Below are 19,437 nucleotides of genomic sequence, written 5' to 3' on the forward strand. Positions count from 1 at the left end.
TGCAGAAGAAGTCCATGGAAATGGCAAGTGAATGGAGAAAAGACCTCTAAGCCATGGTTGCCACGATCGAGGAGCTCCGTACCGGGTACATGGCAAAGAACACAACTATCGTCCCAAGTCAGAAGCCACCCATGCAGTAGTTACATATTTATAATTTTATACTACGTACGTTGTAGTGGTGTGTATGTGTTATATTTGATTTTGGGTCCATGGCTCGAACAACCACACTAGTAGAATGTTCTTTTTGGGTTCGCAACTCCTAGTGTTGCTGGTCTGTTTTAATGAGTTCCGAAGACTCTTTTCCTTGATGTGTAAGACCATTGCAACCCTTGTCCATGGTCAATGTTTACTTCTTCCTAATATATGATGTCATGTAACTACTGTAAGTATTTAATGTGACAGTTTGTTATGAAGAATCAAGTTTTTTTTTTCATGTTTACTTACTCAAAATAGCATCTAACACAATTTATATAAATTACTTATAATACATTTTTCAACTTATTTACTTAAATAAATGCACCCAATACATCAGCCTGTCCAATTCAATGAATTATTAATGCCACATAACAGGTCACAACAAACAACAACCATCTCATTAAATGACGAAGATAAATTGTATATATAGGTGTGACATGCGTGAAATCAATCTCAAAAAACACTAGCTTAACCCATTGCTCTGATTTTGTTGATGCAGTGTGATAGGAAGCCCCATTGTTTTTTATTCTTCAGTTTTACTTGTAAGTTGTTGAAGATAAATTAAGAGGTATATGTCACCAACTTTCATCAAAAAACATTGCTGCATAAAACACTTACTTATGTTGGCTTCGCTTTTTTTTTCCAAACCTTACACTTTCGCTAGCTCTTATACTTTTCCATTTTTTAGTTATCATATTTTTTATTTTAGCTAACTAAATGTATGATTAAAATGCCATCTTCATTGCGGTTTTTCTAAGTAAACCTATGGTTTGATCTTGAGCATATGCAAAAATGTTAAGGTACGAGGAGGACGTATTCATGACACAAGTGCATTGAACTACTCTCTTAGTTTTTTATACATAAAATCACCTCCTCTCTTGTTGCAGGATGTTCTCAAACTCTATTTCCATGATTTACCGTACACCCTCCAGTAAGTGTTAAGGCGCCAAATTATAGCCTCAGTTTGTAATAGTGTTGCCGATATCCACATTGAAGATTGCATGGGGCCACATTGAGATACAGGTCAGAGTTTCTCTTACTGTTCCCATACTTTTATTCAATCATGACCTAGGTGACAAGTGAGGTGTCCACTTGATAATGTGCGAAACCATTACAACTTTTCATCTGTTTTGCATATAACATATTTAAAAACAATACATTAGTAGAGTTAATTTAAGAATCGGCCATTATTAAGGATTAATCAATTTATTCTCATTCACTATTTCCTAGATCCATAGGTGTTGTTTTGGCGGGAATTTAGTGAACACACTGGATCTTTCACAATGCTCACTATATATATGTGTATATATGTATTTATAAGTTGCTTAAGTGAACCAGTGTAAGAGAAAATATACCCCCACGTACTACTATCTTCATTCCTACCATTACCAAACCATGTCACCCTCTAAGTTATGCGTGAATCTATTCCCTGTTGATGTTAAAGTGAAAACAGAGATTGAATCACCAACCAAACAATTTTCAATTCCCTTCCTTGTTAATTCCATACCCACTCCACTTCCATCCACACAAACTACTGAAATCACACCCCACCAAAATCAGCCCTCAGTAAGTCTGGGGGACACAATCTCACCAACTCATGCAGGGAAGAAAACACCAAGGGCCGGGTTTAGAGGGAAGTGCAAAAACTGCTTCAAAAAGGACTTAAAGATTGAGAAGCTAACAACTTTCAAAAATGTAGTTGCTAAGAAAGGCAACACTTTAAGGATGGATTCAATGGACATTAGTTCTTTCCTTTTTTAGCAGCGCCAAATCATAGACCATGTTGGTTCTATGGTGAAACGCCAACAGGCACTAAGTAGTGAGTTATGTGTTGAAGCTAATAATCAGTCACCAAACGACATAGACATCATCCTCTTGGACTAATCTTTTCCACATGTGCTGCATTTTGTTATGTGTTACTACCTTAGTACATTGGACTACTATGAGTCCCATCTTCATGTTGTAGTATGTTTAAGTCCATTTCCCCTTTCTTATTAATGCTTGTAAGCATTTTCACGTAAGCTTAAGTATCTATCACCTCCAGGTACTGAGATTACCATAATCAATGGTTTTCGGTAATGGAAGTACCCATTGAAGGTCTTTTGAAGTCGGTGTCTTAATTATATGGTCGTACTGATCAATGCCCTTAAAAGTTTGATGAATGTATATTTCATATTATGCATTTTGTACATGGCTCAACTATGTTATTGAACTATCTTTTTCAAACCCCTTGTTTTGATTTTACGTGACATAACTAAGAATGGGGTCCACCTATATAGATCAACTTAATGACCACCGAAAATGGTCATTTTTATAAAAATTAGAAGGACCTTTATTTCTATTGTTTTACAATAACTTTACACTAAGGTCAAGTAAAAGATATGTTTGCCTTGTAAACATAAGGACAACTTTCCAATAAAATAAGTACACAGTATATTTACCTCATCCACCATATTAAGCTGAATGTTAATTAATGTACACTTAAATAACTCTTTCTTTGAGGCAGTGAAATGGTAGGTCAAACCCTTGAATTATAATATTGTATATAACATGTCCCATGATGCAATTAAATAAAATAAGTTATTTGGCCAAAATATACGAAGATGAAAATAAAAATGTCGTCAGTCTATTCATTTACATATTTTTGGTTTTTTATTAATTATTAAGAAAAACAAAAGTAACCACCTAATGCAGCTTGATGCTTGTTGTATTTACCGCCCCAAACATTCTAACTGATTACCATATCAATTAATTTTTTGAATTACTCAGGTAGACAAATACAAATGTAAGATATGGAGAATAAAATGGTCACAACACTTGCAGAACTTCAAATTTACAACAAGCAGCCACATGATCTGTCAAAAGAAGACATCATAGGCAAACACCTCGAAAGTCTCGATAAATGGGAAGAGTTTTTTTCCGAATACTCGAAATGGATGGGGTTTAGTGTTCGCAAGGAAGATGTTCGACGTGACCATGAAAACAACCCGTGGCAACGTAAATGGGTTTGCTCAAACCAAGGTTTTCGACGCGAAAAGTGGACAAACCTTCTAAACCGTAAGAAAAAACCAAGACCTATAACAAGAACGGGGTGTCTCGCACTTCTACGCGTGAACTTGGACATGACGGAAAACACTTGGGTGGCGAAAGACTTCAATCCGAAACATAATCATGAATTAGCTTCGAAAAGGGAATTGCACTTCTTGCGATCTAATCGAGCCATACCAGAGTCAATCGGAGCCCAGGTAATGTCGATGCGACGATCAGGTATACGCACTTGCCACATATTCAACCACCTAGCACAAGAAAGAGGAGGACGTGAGTATGTACCCTTCCTGAAAAAGGATCTTTACAATTGGATTGGTCGGCAAAGACTACTTCAACATGAAGAAGAAACTGACGCTGAAGGAGCATTGGGGTACTTGGCATGTATGGGCCGCTCTGATACTGACTTTTTTGAGACACACACAATTGATGTAGAAAATAGGTTGGCAGACCTATTTTGGGCTGATGGAATTTCTCGTCGTGATTATGCTTGTTTTGGGGACATTATGGCTTTCGACTCCACCTACAAGAAGAACTCATACAATAAGCCCCTGCTTATCTTTGTCGGGTTGAATCACTTGCTTTGCTATATGACGAGACCGAGGAGACATATACTTGGGTTTTAGAGGAATTTCTAGAGTGCATGAAAAACAAACCACCTCCCGTGGTGGTCACCGACGGTGATCATGCTATGGCGAAAGCAATACAAAAAGTTTTCCCAACTTCTGTTCACCGGTTGTGTGCTTGGCATCTTCAGAATAATGTAACTATTAATGCGCCTCATCCTGTATTCAAGTCCAAGTTCAATGAACTACTTTATCAATACTGTACCGAGGAAGATTTCGAGGATACATGGAATAGAATGGTTTCAGAATTCGAATTTGAGGATAGTCGATGGGCAAGAACTACCTACAATAGTAGGAGGAGTTAGGCAGAATGTTTCCTACGAGGGCATTTCTTTGGGGGACTAAGAACTACTCAAAGATCAGAGTCAATTAATTCCTACTTGTCCCACTTCCTGACGAGCAAACTCAAACTTAGAGATCTGGTTGGCCAAGTAGACAAGACCATACAAAGTATTCGTCACACAGAACGGGAAGACGAATTCATCAGCAACCATAGTACGCCACAATTACCATCGAACATCCTCCGACAGTACTATGAACAGGTGGCTTCGATTTTGACAAGGAACATGTACAGAAAAGTTGAGGAACAGATCACGAGTGCCCTGGCTTACTCAGTGGAGTCCACCAATGTATCCATTGACTTCAGGTTCTACTCACTGACGCGGTTTCCAAAGGGACTTGTACGAAGTAGGGTGCGCTACCATATTGTCGATGGTCATATAAACTGTACGTGTATGTTGTTCGAGTCGGATGGAATTCCATGTCGACATATATTTGCAGTTATGAAGTACCTCAACATACCATGCATTCCTGAATCTCTTTATAAGGACCGGTGGAAGAAGGATGCGAAAAACACAATTGGGTTAAAAAAATTATCCCAGTCAACGGTGCCACCGGATGTGCTAGTTTGTACAAGATGGGGATCTTTAACTTCGCGTTTCAATGCAATGGGATACTATGCCACAAAACATAATGAAAATTTTGAAGAGGCAATGAATGAAATGTCACGTATGGAACAAAAATTTAAGTCAATGTCAGTGGAGGTCCAATCTGTAGACCAAGTTTCAAATGTGGCTCCTACTAACAGCCGCAATCACCCCGCTAACAGAGGAATCCGAGACCCAACTGTGGTAAGAATGAAGGGGAGGGAAACAAACAAGTCAAAATCAAAAGAGAAGGACACATAAAATGGGAGATCCAAGAAAAATAGGTGTCGCAACTGCAACCAGTTAGGGCATAATAAGGCTACTTGCAAATCTAATCCTGCAGCTCACACAATAGAAAAATATTACGAACCTTCTTGTAATAGTCCAACCACTGAAGCAGAACCGTGGCTATACCTCATGCCGTCTCAATTGAGCTTCACCGGAGACAAAAATCTTCAATTCCATCAGTGGGATAGTGATATTCCCACTAGTTCTAATATTGGGCCTAACTAGGATGATAGTAGTCACTTCATGTCAGCATGTGAATTAAATCATATATGAAAAAGAGTATGTTATATGTTTCAATGTTTAATAGTAACCTAACGCGATTAGCCGTTGGTTGCCCATATTTTTAGACAAAGAACTCTATCACTCCTCACACACTTTTAGTGATTGAGTAATTTTTTTTTGGCACTTAACTTACATTATCGTACCACCCACTATTCATCTATGAAATCAGCTCCATTAACAGTTAATATTTAAAATTGCGCCACACGATGTTTATGTAACTTTTCAATTAATTATGTAACTTCTACAGACCTATGGACAGTAAGGTCGTAATAGGTGTTCATTTACCTAAAACTAGCGATGATGTCTATTAAGCTAATCCAAGTTTATTTCGACTACAGATATTTTGTACTGAATACCAAAACTAAAAATATTACATACAAAAATACTCATTCGTCAATATTAAGGATGTATCTGCGATAACCAAAGTCTCTGGAACACATAATTAAAAATTATTAATAAGGGTAGTATCTTCAATAATTAAGTCATTAACATAGATTCCTCATTCACTTTCACTAGAAGTTGAAATGAAAAAAATAAACGAGTCCACTACCCTCGTTCTCAATCTTCATCAAAGAGTCACCAACCTAGACGCTCTACAATTTCTCTCGAATAGCTTCAGCATGTTCGTCGATCCACTGGCACATCACGTCCCACTATATTCTTCACTTTCATGTGAAGATACTGTTCGTATTTAGTAACCGCTTCCTTCTTAAGCTCCTCCACTGCTCGGGACATCTGTTGATACTCGGGCGTGAGAAGACCCGACCGTAGTTCCTCTAATTTTTTTGTCTTAACTTCCACCTCCGCTTCCAATTCTGTGATCCTCTCTTCCAGGAAATTGTTTCTTTGTTCCAACATACGATTATCAAAATTTATAAAAAAAAATTCGCTTTCCCTTTGCTCCAATTTATGATGCAGATCATTGATGTACTGTATAGGCTTTGGGGGCAGGTTTGTTACTCTGTTGTGACTGAATTCTTCCCACTCCGGCGGCTCTAGACGTTGTCGGTTGAGCTCGGGGAACACCTCAATATTACATGAGTCAATTGATGAATCGGAATCCATTGCCAACGTCTGCAAAGAGAGTTGAAGGTAAATATGTTAAACTAACTGAGAAATCAATATGGAGGAGGTGGGATTTTGAAGAATGGAGTACATGATCATTTATTGTCCAATACGTAGGGTATTGAAGATGTGGGCCCGCAATCTCTTCAGGGTATGGACAAGTGATACTTCAGTATTTGGTATTTCCATAATTTTGTTGTATCTGAAGTGAAGAAATTGGTCCCCACCCATTATTTGGCTATTTGGTTGGAGTACTCATTACACTTAATAAGTTCACCCATAATAATGGGTGGAATATTCGAAATTCCATAAGAAAGTGAAAATCGAACAGTGAAACAAAAATCTTTTGTTCACCTACCACTTCCCTTTAATAAACTAGCTCACTATCATATACTTGATTATAATGCGACCATATGAACTATTTAACCTTACATATATATTTTCAGTATCTATATGATGGGACGTACTCCAAACTAGTGGTTAACATAATATATATATTTAAGACCATATGGCACATCCGTTTAAATCAAAATTAAGTTGCTAAGCTAAAAATTACTTTCAAAGCACCAATAATTTGAAATGAAAAGGTGGTGGCACGTGTTTTTCCATGATTCGGAATTGTTTTTATTAACAAAGTTATTCTTTGGCGATGTAATCTATATAATGCCCAAAGAACTTGCAATCCCCACTGACTGCACGCATGCAAACAACACAAGCATCCCATTCCAATTTTCTTTCTGACTCTGAGAGGTTAATATAAGATTTTCCCATTGGAGAACGTCATGGCAAGCTCCAACAAAGATTCAACTGAGGTGAAGGATGTCAACATGTCTGAATCCGCCTCAAAGGCCGATGAACGCGTGAAATCAATCTGGGATAGTAGCAGGAATGCCTACCTTCTTCATGTACCCGAGTCATTGAACCTTCAAGTGACCGAAGTGGCACCAGGAATGAAGTTAACTACCCTGGGTCCCCGGGAGGTTGTTCCTAAACCAGCGCACAAAGAACCAGAGAAGAAAGAAGCATTGGACGTTGATCGTTTCATTCGTGAGGAGATTCAGAAGTTTGATGAGGCTATGAAGAACGCACAATTCGTTCGTGCAAAAATTGAAAACAAAGGATTGAACTACAAGAACATTGGTTGAATGCAGGACGCATTAGTGTAACGCCCCGGTTACCCCAGGACAGTTACAGTGAACGGTGAACCGGAAATTTGACCCGCTACCCGAGTCCTTTGGTTAAAAAACGTGATCTAAGTGTTAATATCAGGTTAAGGTGAAAAACCAGCAAAAAGGAAAGGGTACATTTCATTAAGTAAATTAACTGCTCATGAGCCTTTCAAAATATTTACAAGTGGTTCGTAATACAAAAGAGTCGCTACAGTTCCAAATTTACAATCCCCGCCGGCCTAAGTGGCAAAAATAGGGTAAACTCCTAGTCCCTCTGAGAACTCCTCGACCGTGGCGGTCAAGCGGCCCTGTATGTACATCACATCGCCCAAGCTCTCCGCTCAAGGCTGGCCAAGCTTTTCCTTTCCTTTACCTGCACCACATAGCACCCATGAGCTAAGGCCCAGCAAGAAAACATAATACAACATGATATAATATCAACAACGATCATAACAACCATTCGGGACTATCAGTCCGACAAATAGGTGACAATAGCCAAAAGTCACAATAATGAGCATCGCTCCTTCTAGCCATGTGACGATAGGGTCACCAGGGCTTAGCTGATAGGTGATTTCTTTCATAAGCATGTTCAGGACAGGTGCATGGTGATTGGTCACCAACATAACCTTCCTCACGACTCTAGGGTCGAAACTGTGGACAACGTCCCTTAGCCACGTGACAAACGGTCACTGGGGTCATATACCTTGGCTATAGTCATCTGGTCGTAGACCAGGCAAGCGCTTATAAGTTCATCGACCTTAGGGCCGGTCCCGCATTAATGCCATAGAGCCATTCAATGCTTGATCATCGACTTTAGAGTCGGTCCCTGACTAGATAGTGTCTCAAGCAGGTAATCAACATTCATTAGCATTTAATATGCAATCCACGTTCACATATATCAACCAACATGCCTCAATATCAAACCGTGCATGTCATATACCTGTACAGGGTGCAACTGTGTTCATACACTGTTTTCTTACCTCAAGTTCGAGCGAGAAGTATGATAAAGAAGACCCCTGAGAACGATCAATCTTTTAGTTCCTTAGCGGTTACCTAATCACAACCAATTATAACCTCCATTAATGAGAATCCACAATAATAGGGTCTTAACCTAAGCACCACCCTCGGGACCTCGAAACATGCCCACACGGTGAGTAGATTCGATCCCGGGCCTTAAGGATTGAAACCCCAAGTCAAAAACCCTTAAAAACACTCAAAACGGGGTTTGGAAGGAACAGGGTAGCGCTACAGCGCTCAACCCCTAGCGCCACAGCGCTCTACACAGAACCTCCCAAGCACCAGAAAGCCTCCTGAGGAGCGCTATAGTGCCCTAGGGTGGGCGCTGTAGCGCTACCTCCAGGCCCAAACACCCCTGAACCGACCTTCTTCATCTCCTTCGATTCTAACTCGATTTCCAAGCTTCCAAAGCCTATTCTTGATGCCAAATAAACCCAAAAACCATCCTAACACACCCCAAACATCACAAGCATGGGAACCCTAGCCAAAACTCCCAACAAAAACCATGAATTCATCCTAGGAAACTCAGCTACAAAACAGAACCAAAACAGAGCAAACCAGAGAAACCATGGTTAGAAACTTACCCAAAGCTTGGCTTATGATGGCCTTCAATGATGGAACACACTCCGAAACTCCCAAGGCTTGCTTCCTAAGCTTGAATCCTCAAAATTGGTTCAAAAACCACAAAGAACAGTGAGGAGAATAAGGTACGGGAGAACTCTAAAGTGTACTCTGTTTTTCCCTCATTTTCTCAGTTATCAAAGGTTATATCTATCCTAGGGGTGAAATGACCATTTTACCCCTAGGTCAATTAATACTTTCTAAAGGCTCCCAAGGGCATTTTTGGTACTTCCCTCCTATCTCGTTAATCATAATTAACGCTCTCCAATTCCCGCTATTCTCAATAATCTCAAACACCAATAATTCGCATCCTGTTACCCCTTTATCTCCCGGTAACGCTCTAATCATCAAAATCACCCCGAGACTCAACCCAAGTCCCGACACTTAAACCTATTGTGACTAAACCGCTAATCAATATTCTACGATCGTCTCATGTCGAAAAGCTCGAACCAACCCACATCATAATGTGGTCTTAACACATCACATCGATATGCATACAACTAACATTATATTATAATATAATTCTCATAAACATGCATAAACACATTTAGTGGCGTAATTAAGCAATTATGGCCCTCCCGGCCTACAAATCCAGCCGCTAAACCACATGAGGGAATCTGGGGCATTACAATTAGACACTATGAGTCTTTGCTTCCAAGAGTTGGAGGACATCGAGTTCTGACAACAGGGAAGAAGCCAAAGCTTAAGATGTATCACCTAGTAGTTGAATGTTGTGTATGTGGGTTATCACCTTTTCTCTTTTAGTTGACCTTAGTATGTCATTATCCAATATTTTTGGTATGTCACATTCTGTATCCTCTCTATTTTCCCAATACTAATGCATGTGTGGTAGCACTTTATTGGAGTTGGCATTATTTGACAAATTTTCCTTGTAAACATAGCGCAATGGTTTAACTGAAGCCGATTTAAATTAATCATGCTACTAAACCATTTTTGATAGACCACTAACATCAGCAAAAGATATAGACTAAAATGCAACTACCATACTTAACGGTCAACATCCAACTCCATTCTCTGTCTAGTCGGCTGTCAGTTCATTGAGCAGTGTATGGTATAGTGATGCTTCTGCATTAGGTGGCTTGTAGACTCCTACGTTTAGTAGGCTGGTAGTAGCTACTCATTTGGTTAAAAATAAATGTATTCACATGAACCTGAGCAATGAACAAGTATAAGAATAATTACTTACACTTTCTTTAAGCAACTAAAATACAGTTTATTAAATGGCATTAAGATAAATATGTTACAATAGAGTCGATCATCAACATGGGTAGAACTAATAAGATAAATATGTTACAAAATCGTAGTCAACTGAATAGATTATGATTTACAACAAGTTTTGATATAATCGGTCGCGTGAACCTGCCAACTGCATCTGAACGCACATCTAACTTGAACAAGGAAGAACCACATGTACATGAAACAACAGAGTCCTCTCTTTAGCACGGACATCCATCCATTACCACATCACCACCCATGATGCTCACCACTTTCAGATCCAGAAACTCTTGGTATCTGGTAATGGCTTCTGTCTTAAGTACTTCAATAGCCTGGGATATCCGTTGATAATCAGCCATGATACAACCCGACCTATGATCTTCAAATTCCTTGGTCTTCTCTTCCACCTGGGCTTCCAATTGCGATATCCTATCTTTCAATGAACGGGTCCTTTGTTCCAACCTAAAATTCTCTAAATTTATAAAGAATATTTCGCTTGCCTTCACCTCCAATTCTCTCATGAAGATCGTTGATGTATTGTATAGCTTATGCTGGCAGGGTTGTTATCCTATAATGAGTGAACTCTTCCCACTCCAGCGGGTGTGGTTGGGGTCGTTGTACGTCAGGGATAACCGAGGGATTACACCAGTCTGTTGATGAATCACAATCCATTATATTGCACATGCAACAATAGATAAATAGGAATATATGAAATTTAAACAAAAATATTCATGCAAATAGCTTTGGCCGAAATTTGCAAGTACTGAACTTCATTTTATGAGTATGAGGGTTTGAACTTCATTTTATGAGTATGAGGGTTTGATGAAGAGAGGTAGGATGATGGTACCAATATGTACCCTATGCGTAGGGTCTATTTAAAATAGTATATTGATAGTATAGGATGAACATGTGGCGTAGTTATTGAGTACAACAATAGGAAAACTGAATTTTTTCAGTTGATCATGAACATTTTGCAGCTGTAATCTTTTGCTCACCTAACATCCCACATAATGTGTTGTGTTGACCAATGACCTCAACAATTAAAACAAGTGATAGGATATGATATATTTAGCCTGCCATGCTATTCTATACTTACTGACTACAAGAAAAATAATTTTTACCTACTATAGCTACCAAATATATTTGGTAGCAATTAGTTATATTTTACTACTAAATTATGGTAGCAAAAGAATTCAGTTGCAAAATCTAAAAATAGAAGACCTACTATTTTTACTACCAAAATTATTAGTACCTAATGAATAATTTTAGCTATTAATTTCTTTTGGTAGCTAAATATATGGGTGCCAAAATATAAATTTTTTAACTTTATATATTAATTGCTTCCATTTTATTTTGATAGCTGTTATACCCAAAAATTGGAGATCAAGGACGTGGCAATAAATGTGACAAGTAGCAGTGCATGGTCAGTAAAAGACACGTTAATAGTCAATAAATACATTGACTCCTCAGAGTTGTGATGAAGTGGCCCGGTAGACTGACGAAAAATTTGGACTGCTTGAAAGATGTCATAGCCAAGCCAAGTGCACCTTGATGCTAGGAGGCTAAGGAGTTGCATCCGAGGAGAACTCAAGAAGGTGGTCCTAGGAGACCCCAAGAGAGTGATCCTAGGAGACCCCAAGGGTGAGATGCCAAGGAGGTTGCCTTGAACTTGTCCAAGGTGAGAAGCCAAGGAGATTGCCTCGGACCACCTTGGTCCGAGGAGAAGCCAAGGAGATTGGTTCGAGGAGAAACATGGCATACTAGAGGAGAGTGCCATGTTAGAGGAGAGAAGTTCATGTCCACAATGCATAAGTCCTACCACCATGCACGTTCGACCAGCACTTGCATGGGTGTTCAGTAGGAGGTGGATCAACTAGCTAGAGGAGACTAAGTCAAGAGTCCCAGAGACAACTTCAACAACATACGCGGGAATCTCTCATTCTTCCCACAAATGGGGGGTTTGTTACATTTCGAATTTTGAATGTTTCTTTGTAATTTAAATGTAATAAATATAATAAAATATCCCGGTTTTAAGGGATACCGTATGTATGACCCTAAGCCTATAAATAGAGAGTTGATGGGATGAGAGGGGCTTCTTCTGCTTCTTCTTTCTAGAGAGAGAAAATTGGGTCTGAGTATTCTCTAGAGAGAGAATTCTTGTATTTTTGCCATCAGTACTGAAGAAACTCAGTCAACAATAGCAAAACTCAAATCTTTATTAGCTACTACTTTTTTGGTAGAAAAAAAAAATTTAATTATATTTTGCTACTAATTATTTTGTAGCAATATAAGTATTTCAACCACTAATATTATTCTACTAAAATATCGATAGTTAAAAGTATAAAATATAAAAACTTAATAAATCATATTTATTTTGAACATATTAATAATTAATTTTTGATAAGATAATTATATATCCATATTTTAATCATCTAGATTTATATATAATAATACATCTATACGTATCCATGTAAAAATTTGTATTCGTATAACATCAAATAAATTAACTATGTATAAAATAAAATAAATAATTTTAAATATATATTACTATTAATATAAATACTTTATTATGTTAATAAAACATAACTAACCATAAAACTGTCAATTACTTGCACACTCTCTCTCACACACACTTTATTTCCACTACCACTAACACTATCTAACAAACCACTTGCATATATAAATATATATGTTGGGAATTAATTATAGGATTATCACTACATGGGCCCATAGTGTTATTGCAGGGCACGACCCTAGATTTCATTACATGCTAGGGTGTAACCTTAATTGAATTATTATATGTTTGAATGATTATTTCGAGTTGTACTATATGTGATTATAGTAAAATGAACGGCAAAGGAGCCGAGAGCGGCGAAGGCCGAGAACGGCGAAGGTCGAGAACGGTAGCGAGGCCGGAAGTAACACTTCGCACATGGAGTGCTTATAGTCAGGGTGGGACCCAATGGATACATGGGATATCCTTACGGTGAGGACCGAGACCCCAAGCTTTGGTAATGCTTCTAGGACGGCATGGCAGTGTTTGTTTAGTGTGATGGACTACTTGTTTATCTGTGGATTATCTGATATGTTAACTATATAATATGCATATGTTATATACTGTATGAGTTTTCTTACTAGGCTTCGGCTCACGGGTGCTCTGTGTTGCAGGTAAAGGCAAAGAGAAATTCAACCAGCCATGAGTATGGAGAGCGTGGGGGCGGCGCGTACATGTTTGGCCTGCCCGGTTGCTTTGGTTGGGGGCATTTTGAAAAATGGTTGTATTAACCTGTGATGTTGATAGATAATCAATTGTAAATATATTTTTGAGTTGTAAATATTTTGTAAACCTTATTTTGGGATCCCAGATGTTTGATACTTGAAGTTTTCAATGAAATAAAGCATTTTCAAAGATTACAGCCTTAACTTTTGTTTAATCACACTTTTGTTTTAAAAACCTCGTACAACAAGTTAGTTGCACATTTTTCGTTTTAAACTCACTTAGTAACGGCTCTAAGGTAGTATGGCGTTACATAAACTGTGTACCATCTTGTACTTTTGTATCAATAAAGCAATTTTAGTTTGAATCTTCAAAGGTGAACACGTGAAATTAAGACTTTAATCACAAATTAAACACCTATTTCCTATTTTCTCATCAACAACCATAAAGTGGACACATTAAACATATGTCTACCATACTAATAAGCTTTTGCTGATTATGAACATAAATCATACCACTGAAGTTCCAAAAAACAAAAAAATTCGGTTCGATGAAGTGTACGAGTACATTTACTAACTAAAAGTCACTAATAAATATTCACTAACGGAATGCCTGGAAATCCCTAATTAGGTCTAAGGGTCAGAGTAGTAGGCCGTGAGGGCCGTAACTGATTTATTATCTCATTTAACTATTACATGCATGTTTATGTGAAATATATTATAAGATGATGTTAAATGCATGCATGGGGGTCAAAATTTCCTCTCAGGGGTATTTTTGTAATTTGCCCCGTTCAGACCGTAATTGTACAATTGTATTCACGTAGGTGAACTGTTGATGAGACCACATTATAATGTGGATTTTTTCAAGCTATTCGGCATGAGACGATCTTGGAATTCAAATTCTCGGTCGGGGCTCGGGGTGCGTGTCGTGGTGATTTGATGATTACAGAGTTACCGAGAGTAAAAGGGTAATGGATATAATTTTATTAGTATTTCAGAATAACAGGAATTTGAGAGTGTTAATTATGAATTTGAGACTGTTAATTATGAATTTGAGAGTGTTAATTATGATTAAGGATGAATTAAGCATGGAGGGTATTTTGGTCATTTCACCTAGCCTATTATAATATGATGTTAAATGGATGCATGTGGGTCCACATTTCTTTATAGGGGCATTTTGGTAATTTGACCTGTGGAGGGTGTAATTGTGTATTTTCATGCATGTTAGTGAACTATTATTGATGCCACATCACAATGTGAATTTTTTTGAGCCATTCGACATGACACGATATTTCAATATAAATTAACGATTTGGTCATAACAGGTTTGAATTCGGGGCTCGGGGTGAGTCTCGGGGTGGTTCGATGATTAGAGCATTTTCGGGGATTAAAGGGTAAAGGGATATGATTTTATTGGTATTTGAGAATAGTGCTACGAATTGGAGAGTGTTAATTATGATTAACGAGATAAGTGTAAAAGGACGGTTTTGCCCTTGGCGCGTGTGAAGAGGTTTTGAAATGAGTTCGAAGGGGAAAAGTAGGGATTTTTGCCTGAGTTTCAAGTGGGGCCGCGGAAGGGAGAAGCTGCTGGGTCGTTGGGCCGCGACATGAAGAAGGACGACTGCGCCCCGTGTTGGGGAAATGGATTTGTGGCCGTCTCTGTTTGGAGAGGCGAGTCGCGCCATGGTTTTCCACCTTAACCTATTAATAAAAGCTACAACCACGTTTATAACCAAATAGCTCAATTAGCGAGTTAAGCACGATTCAAAGTTCACAGTAACGGTCCTGGAGTAACCAGGGCGTTACAATCGCCTCAAGCCGACATCACAAATGCATTCACAAAATAATCAGATCCTCAATCATTTAACATATATACTCAAATTTATACCCTCAACAAGTCAAAATTACAAACATGGCCTTATTAACAATAACAAACCCACATGCATATGTAATACACGTAAACATGCACATATCCACATATTCAACCACGTAAATCATGTATGCGACGTACTCACACATTTATTCAATTAATTCCACATAATTAATCTAATTATTCTCTCCAGCACCGTAAACAAGGCACTCAGCCTTAATACTAAATTCAGGACGTTACAGACTTACTCACTAATTCCTTTTACCAGTACGATACCCAAAGAAACTCTTACCAACACCTCACACGCTCTCTTTAACGTTTATCTATCTTGAACTTGGAGCTTTTCAGATTTGGTTTGGAGCAACTTAAAGCTTCACTTACACAATTGAGGTAAGGTTATGCTCTGTTTATTTTTTTTATATGAATTACATGCAGTTGTTTAAGTTTTAGCAGAGTTTTAAACCAATGGCTAGGTTTTTATTTGGGTTAGAGATTGGGGTTGGTTTTTAAATAATTTTTTAATTAAATTTACTATAATATATGTTAATTTATTTTATTTTATCATTCATTTAGTAATATCTTTGTGGGGAACTCATTTACTAATCTATATTTTCAACAATTGAGTAAAATATATTAATTTATATATTCAATGGGACCTATGTATTTTTTTATAAAATATTATCATATAAATTTAGCGAATTATTAATTTACGACAAAGTCCCCGACTCGGGGCCAGACAATAGTATAATTTAAGTGAGTTGATTAATTAATCGAGTATGAATTTGTAGATATTTTACTATATATATAAAACAATATATACATGCTAATACATTATAATAATTGTTCATGTCGCCATTTAGAAAATTAAATTATACATTGTAATAATTGAAATCATAATCAAAATATTTAGTTTATTTAACTTCGACATTAATCCTTCTACTAATTTATGTTAAATGTTGTTCGAAGTGGTATTTTTGAAATACAATTTTTTTTTTCGGTGTACCATATTGGGTCCATTACAAAAAAAAAAAAATGTATATCATATTTGGCCCATTAAAGCCCCAACTCTTCCTAAGCCTCCAAACTACAACAATAAAAGCTTCGACAGTCTCCCATATGACTTCAACAGTCAAGATAATATAATGCAAAAAACGTGTGTTGCAAGCAATACATTTCTTATCACATCACAGTGTCGTCACATACATTATAAAGAGGTATGTGATTCGACAGCTCCACAGAGTAGCCATCATTCCCTAGGGTCTTACATCTAAGACCAATTATTCCATTTGTAAACACCTCAGGATTAAGTTTAGTTCAGTTACCCATTTCAAAAGGCTTCCCATTTCATATTCTCCATCTTCAGAAATAGTTATTCCGACAAAACAAAAAAATGCGCTTCAAGACCTTCGTTAACCGCTGACGAACAAATGCCGGTGAACGGTGGGAGGAGGAAGGTGAGTCGTATCCGCCTGCGTCGGTGGTCTGTGAAACGTTGGAACAGAAGAAGCCCCGTCGAAGGCCAGGAAAAAAAGTGGTTCCTCCACTACCAAAAGCTCAACCATCGGAAGGTGACTGTATGACTCAACCTTTGCCCAAGCGAGGTTAGAAGTTTATTCATTTTTTAAAAATACCAAAAAATGTAGTTTTAGGTGTAATAAGTAGTGATTTGGTGTTTAAGTGGCCTTTTCATAGTGCTATTTAAGTCTCTTCATTTAGTCACTACTTTTTTTGTTTTAATTATTTCGGTGTAATGAAGGACGACCAAGAAGAAATGAATATGTTGCATTCGAAGGACCATCTGCTCCAAGGACCAAACGAAATGCGTCGCCGGTGACCATATCTTCTTCCGACTCGGAGGTTTCAGATGTAGAGATAATCATGAGCCGAACCACTTTCCAAAATCTGACTTTCAGCATGTTGTTTAATCTGCGTACTGATGTGGAGGAAATAAAAAACAAAGGGTGTTGCCATTGTTGTACTGAAAAATCAAAGGAGCCTCATACTGAAGTTCTTTCTCCATCTCCACCACATCGCCCCTCTAAGACCAAGTAAGCCATGTCCAGAGAAGACTGCTTTTGTGTATAGTCTAGTGATGTTTAATCAAGTGAAATCCTTTTACCTTATGTCTGTTTTTGAGAAGGAAAAAAATATCTACTTTATATCTTATATCAGGTTGTAATGTAAACATGTATTACGGACAACATCCTCGTGTGAAACTCTTTAAATCGGTTCAAATTATAAAAGTAAAGTAATTTTGTGTTGTTTATGATTTCGATTACATGCTTCAATTAACACCTTATACAATTTTTATTTCGTATTTAAAAACAAAATGAAATCATATTAATATTATTAACATGAACATATCCTTAATTGAATCAACACTAAATTTCACCCTAAGAAACATGGTTATGAAACGAGACAGAAAATACTTGTTTTCATAAAATATGATAGTGAAAATGAATTTGAATTAAATTTATGTTGAACTTTATCATCAACTTATGCATCTGGAGTTTAGGGAGGATGACATACGACATACACGTTCCTACATAGAATGCATGAGCAAATATTTGGTTCCCACCGTGCCATGGGATTAAACTTTGGAGGATGCAAGACAAACTTAATACCAAATACATATACCAACTTTTAATATCAGCCAAGAATCAACTTTTAATTGTACAAATATATTGTCATTTCTATGGGGGCATAAATTAACTTAGTATGCTGGATCTTTCCTATATTACTTATGAATGAGGCAGGCCACTAAAACAAAAATTGGCCCAACAAAAAATAATTGCTATGTGCTAGTAGAGGTTCTGAACTTCAACTTATTTAAAGCTCCCAATTTGTAAAGAACAAGTTGCACAGAACATACTTCTTCCATAAATATTAGTAAAGCAATAAGAAAATAAAATGCTCTCCATTGGGGTAAGATTGAGCTGCATATGGTCATGTTCATGGCCCAATAACCATCCATTGAAACTGAATCAATTGGGCTCATTTCTGAAGGAAGCTAAGCGACCACTCCAAATACAAAAGGTAATTTCAAAATAACTACCCATATCTACTGCATTCAACCTTGGTCAGTACTTTACACTTTCATCTCACCTCATTTCCCAATTTCAAAATCTTATATTTCATTTCATTTTATTTCCCATTTGCAAAATCTCAATCTTCGTTGTATTTTTCCAACTCCAAATTTTATTTAGTGTCATCAAAAAATTATGAAAGAATTTTTTTTTCAGAAAATGACTTGATTAATCACTGTACTATTAATTTCAAAGTGGGTCTTACTTTGGTAGCCCATATATATACCCCAAAGTTGTTCACAATAAAAGCAAAATAAGTAGCCTTCCTGGTCTGGGCTAAGAAAAAAAAGGCATTTTCTAAACAAATTTTGTGTGGTAGATCATACTCATCAATTGAATCCAAAAACTTTTTTTTGTTACACTGCAATACTTTATTCCCCTCCTTATGAGATAATTTTAATCGATTTATAGGTCCTAATAATTTTTTCTTTGCCTGACAGTATTAATGCATCACTAATTTATTCAGGTTAGAGTAAGTATGAACATTCCAATCTCAACAAGATTAAATAATGTCCAACAACGAAACAAATTTTCAGGACATTAAACCAATTCAATTAATTCACTGTATAAAAACAGATAATTCCTCTTATGACCCACAGAAGGACAAGCTCCCAACACACCTATTGCGACATGTCTCACTCCCAAAGCGTCACACACACCCATGTCCACTGCCATTTCCAACTGCCAGATACTCAAGATTTAGAAATGCTAACGGAAGACATGCAATTTTTGTATTTGACGAAGGACAATGTGGTGTATATGCTATTGTTACAAATTCGGTAAGTTGCTAAACTCA

General features: G+C 37.3%; 2 protein-coding genes across 2 annotated transcripts; both read left to right on the forward strand.

Annotated features, from left to right (window-relative positions):
* Window positions 1–2,987: 2,987 nt before the first annotated feature.
* LOC133795273 (protein FAR1-RELATED SEQUENCE 5-like) lies at window positions 2,988–3,866 on the forward strand. The gene has a single exon (XM_062232728.1). The coding sequence runs from the start codon at window positions 2,988–2,990 to the stop codon at window positions 3,864–3,866; it is 879 nt and encodes a 292-aa protein (XP_062088712.1).
* Window positions 3,867–4,432: 566 nt separating this feature from the next.
* LOC133795274 (protein FAR1-RELATED SEQUENCE 1-like) lies at window positions 4,433–5,053 on the forward strand. The gene has a single exon (XM_062232729.1). The coding sequence runs from the start codon at window positions 4,433–4,435 to the stop codon at window positions 5,051–5,053; it is 621 nt and encodes a 206-aa protein (XP_062088713.1).
* Window positions 5,054–19,437: the final 14,384 nt, after the last annotated feature.

Source organism: Humulus lupulus, chromosome 8 (genome assembly GCF_963169125.1).
Source record: "Humulus lupulus chromosome 8, drHumLupu1.1, whole genome shotgun sequence".
NCBI classification, from domain to species: Eukaryota; Viridiplantae; Streptophyta; class Magnoliopsida; order Rosales; family Cannabaceae; genus Humulus; species Humulus lupulus.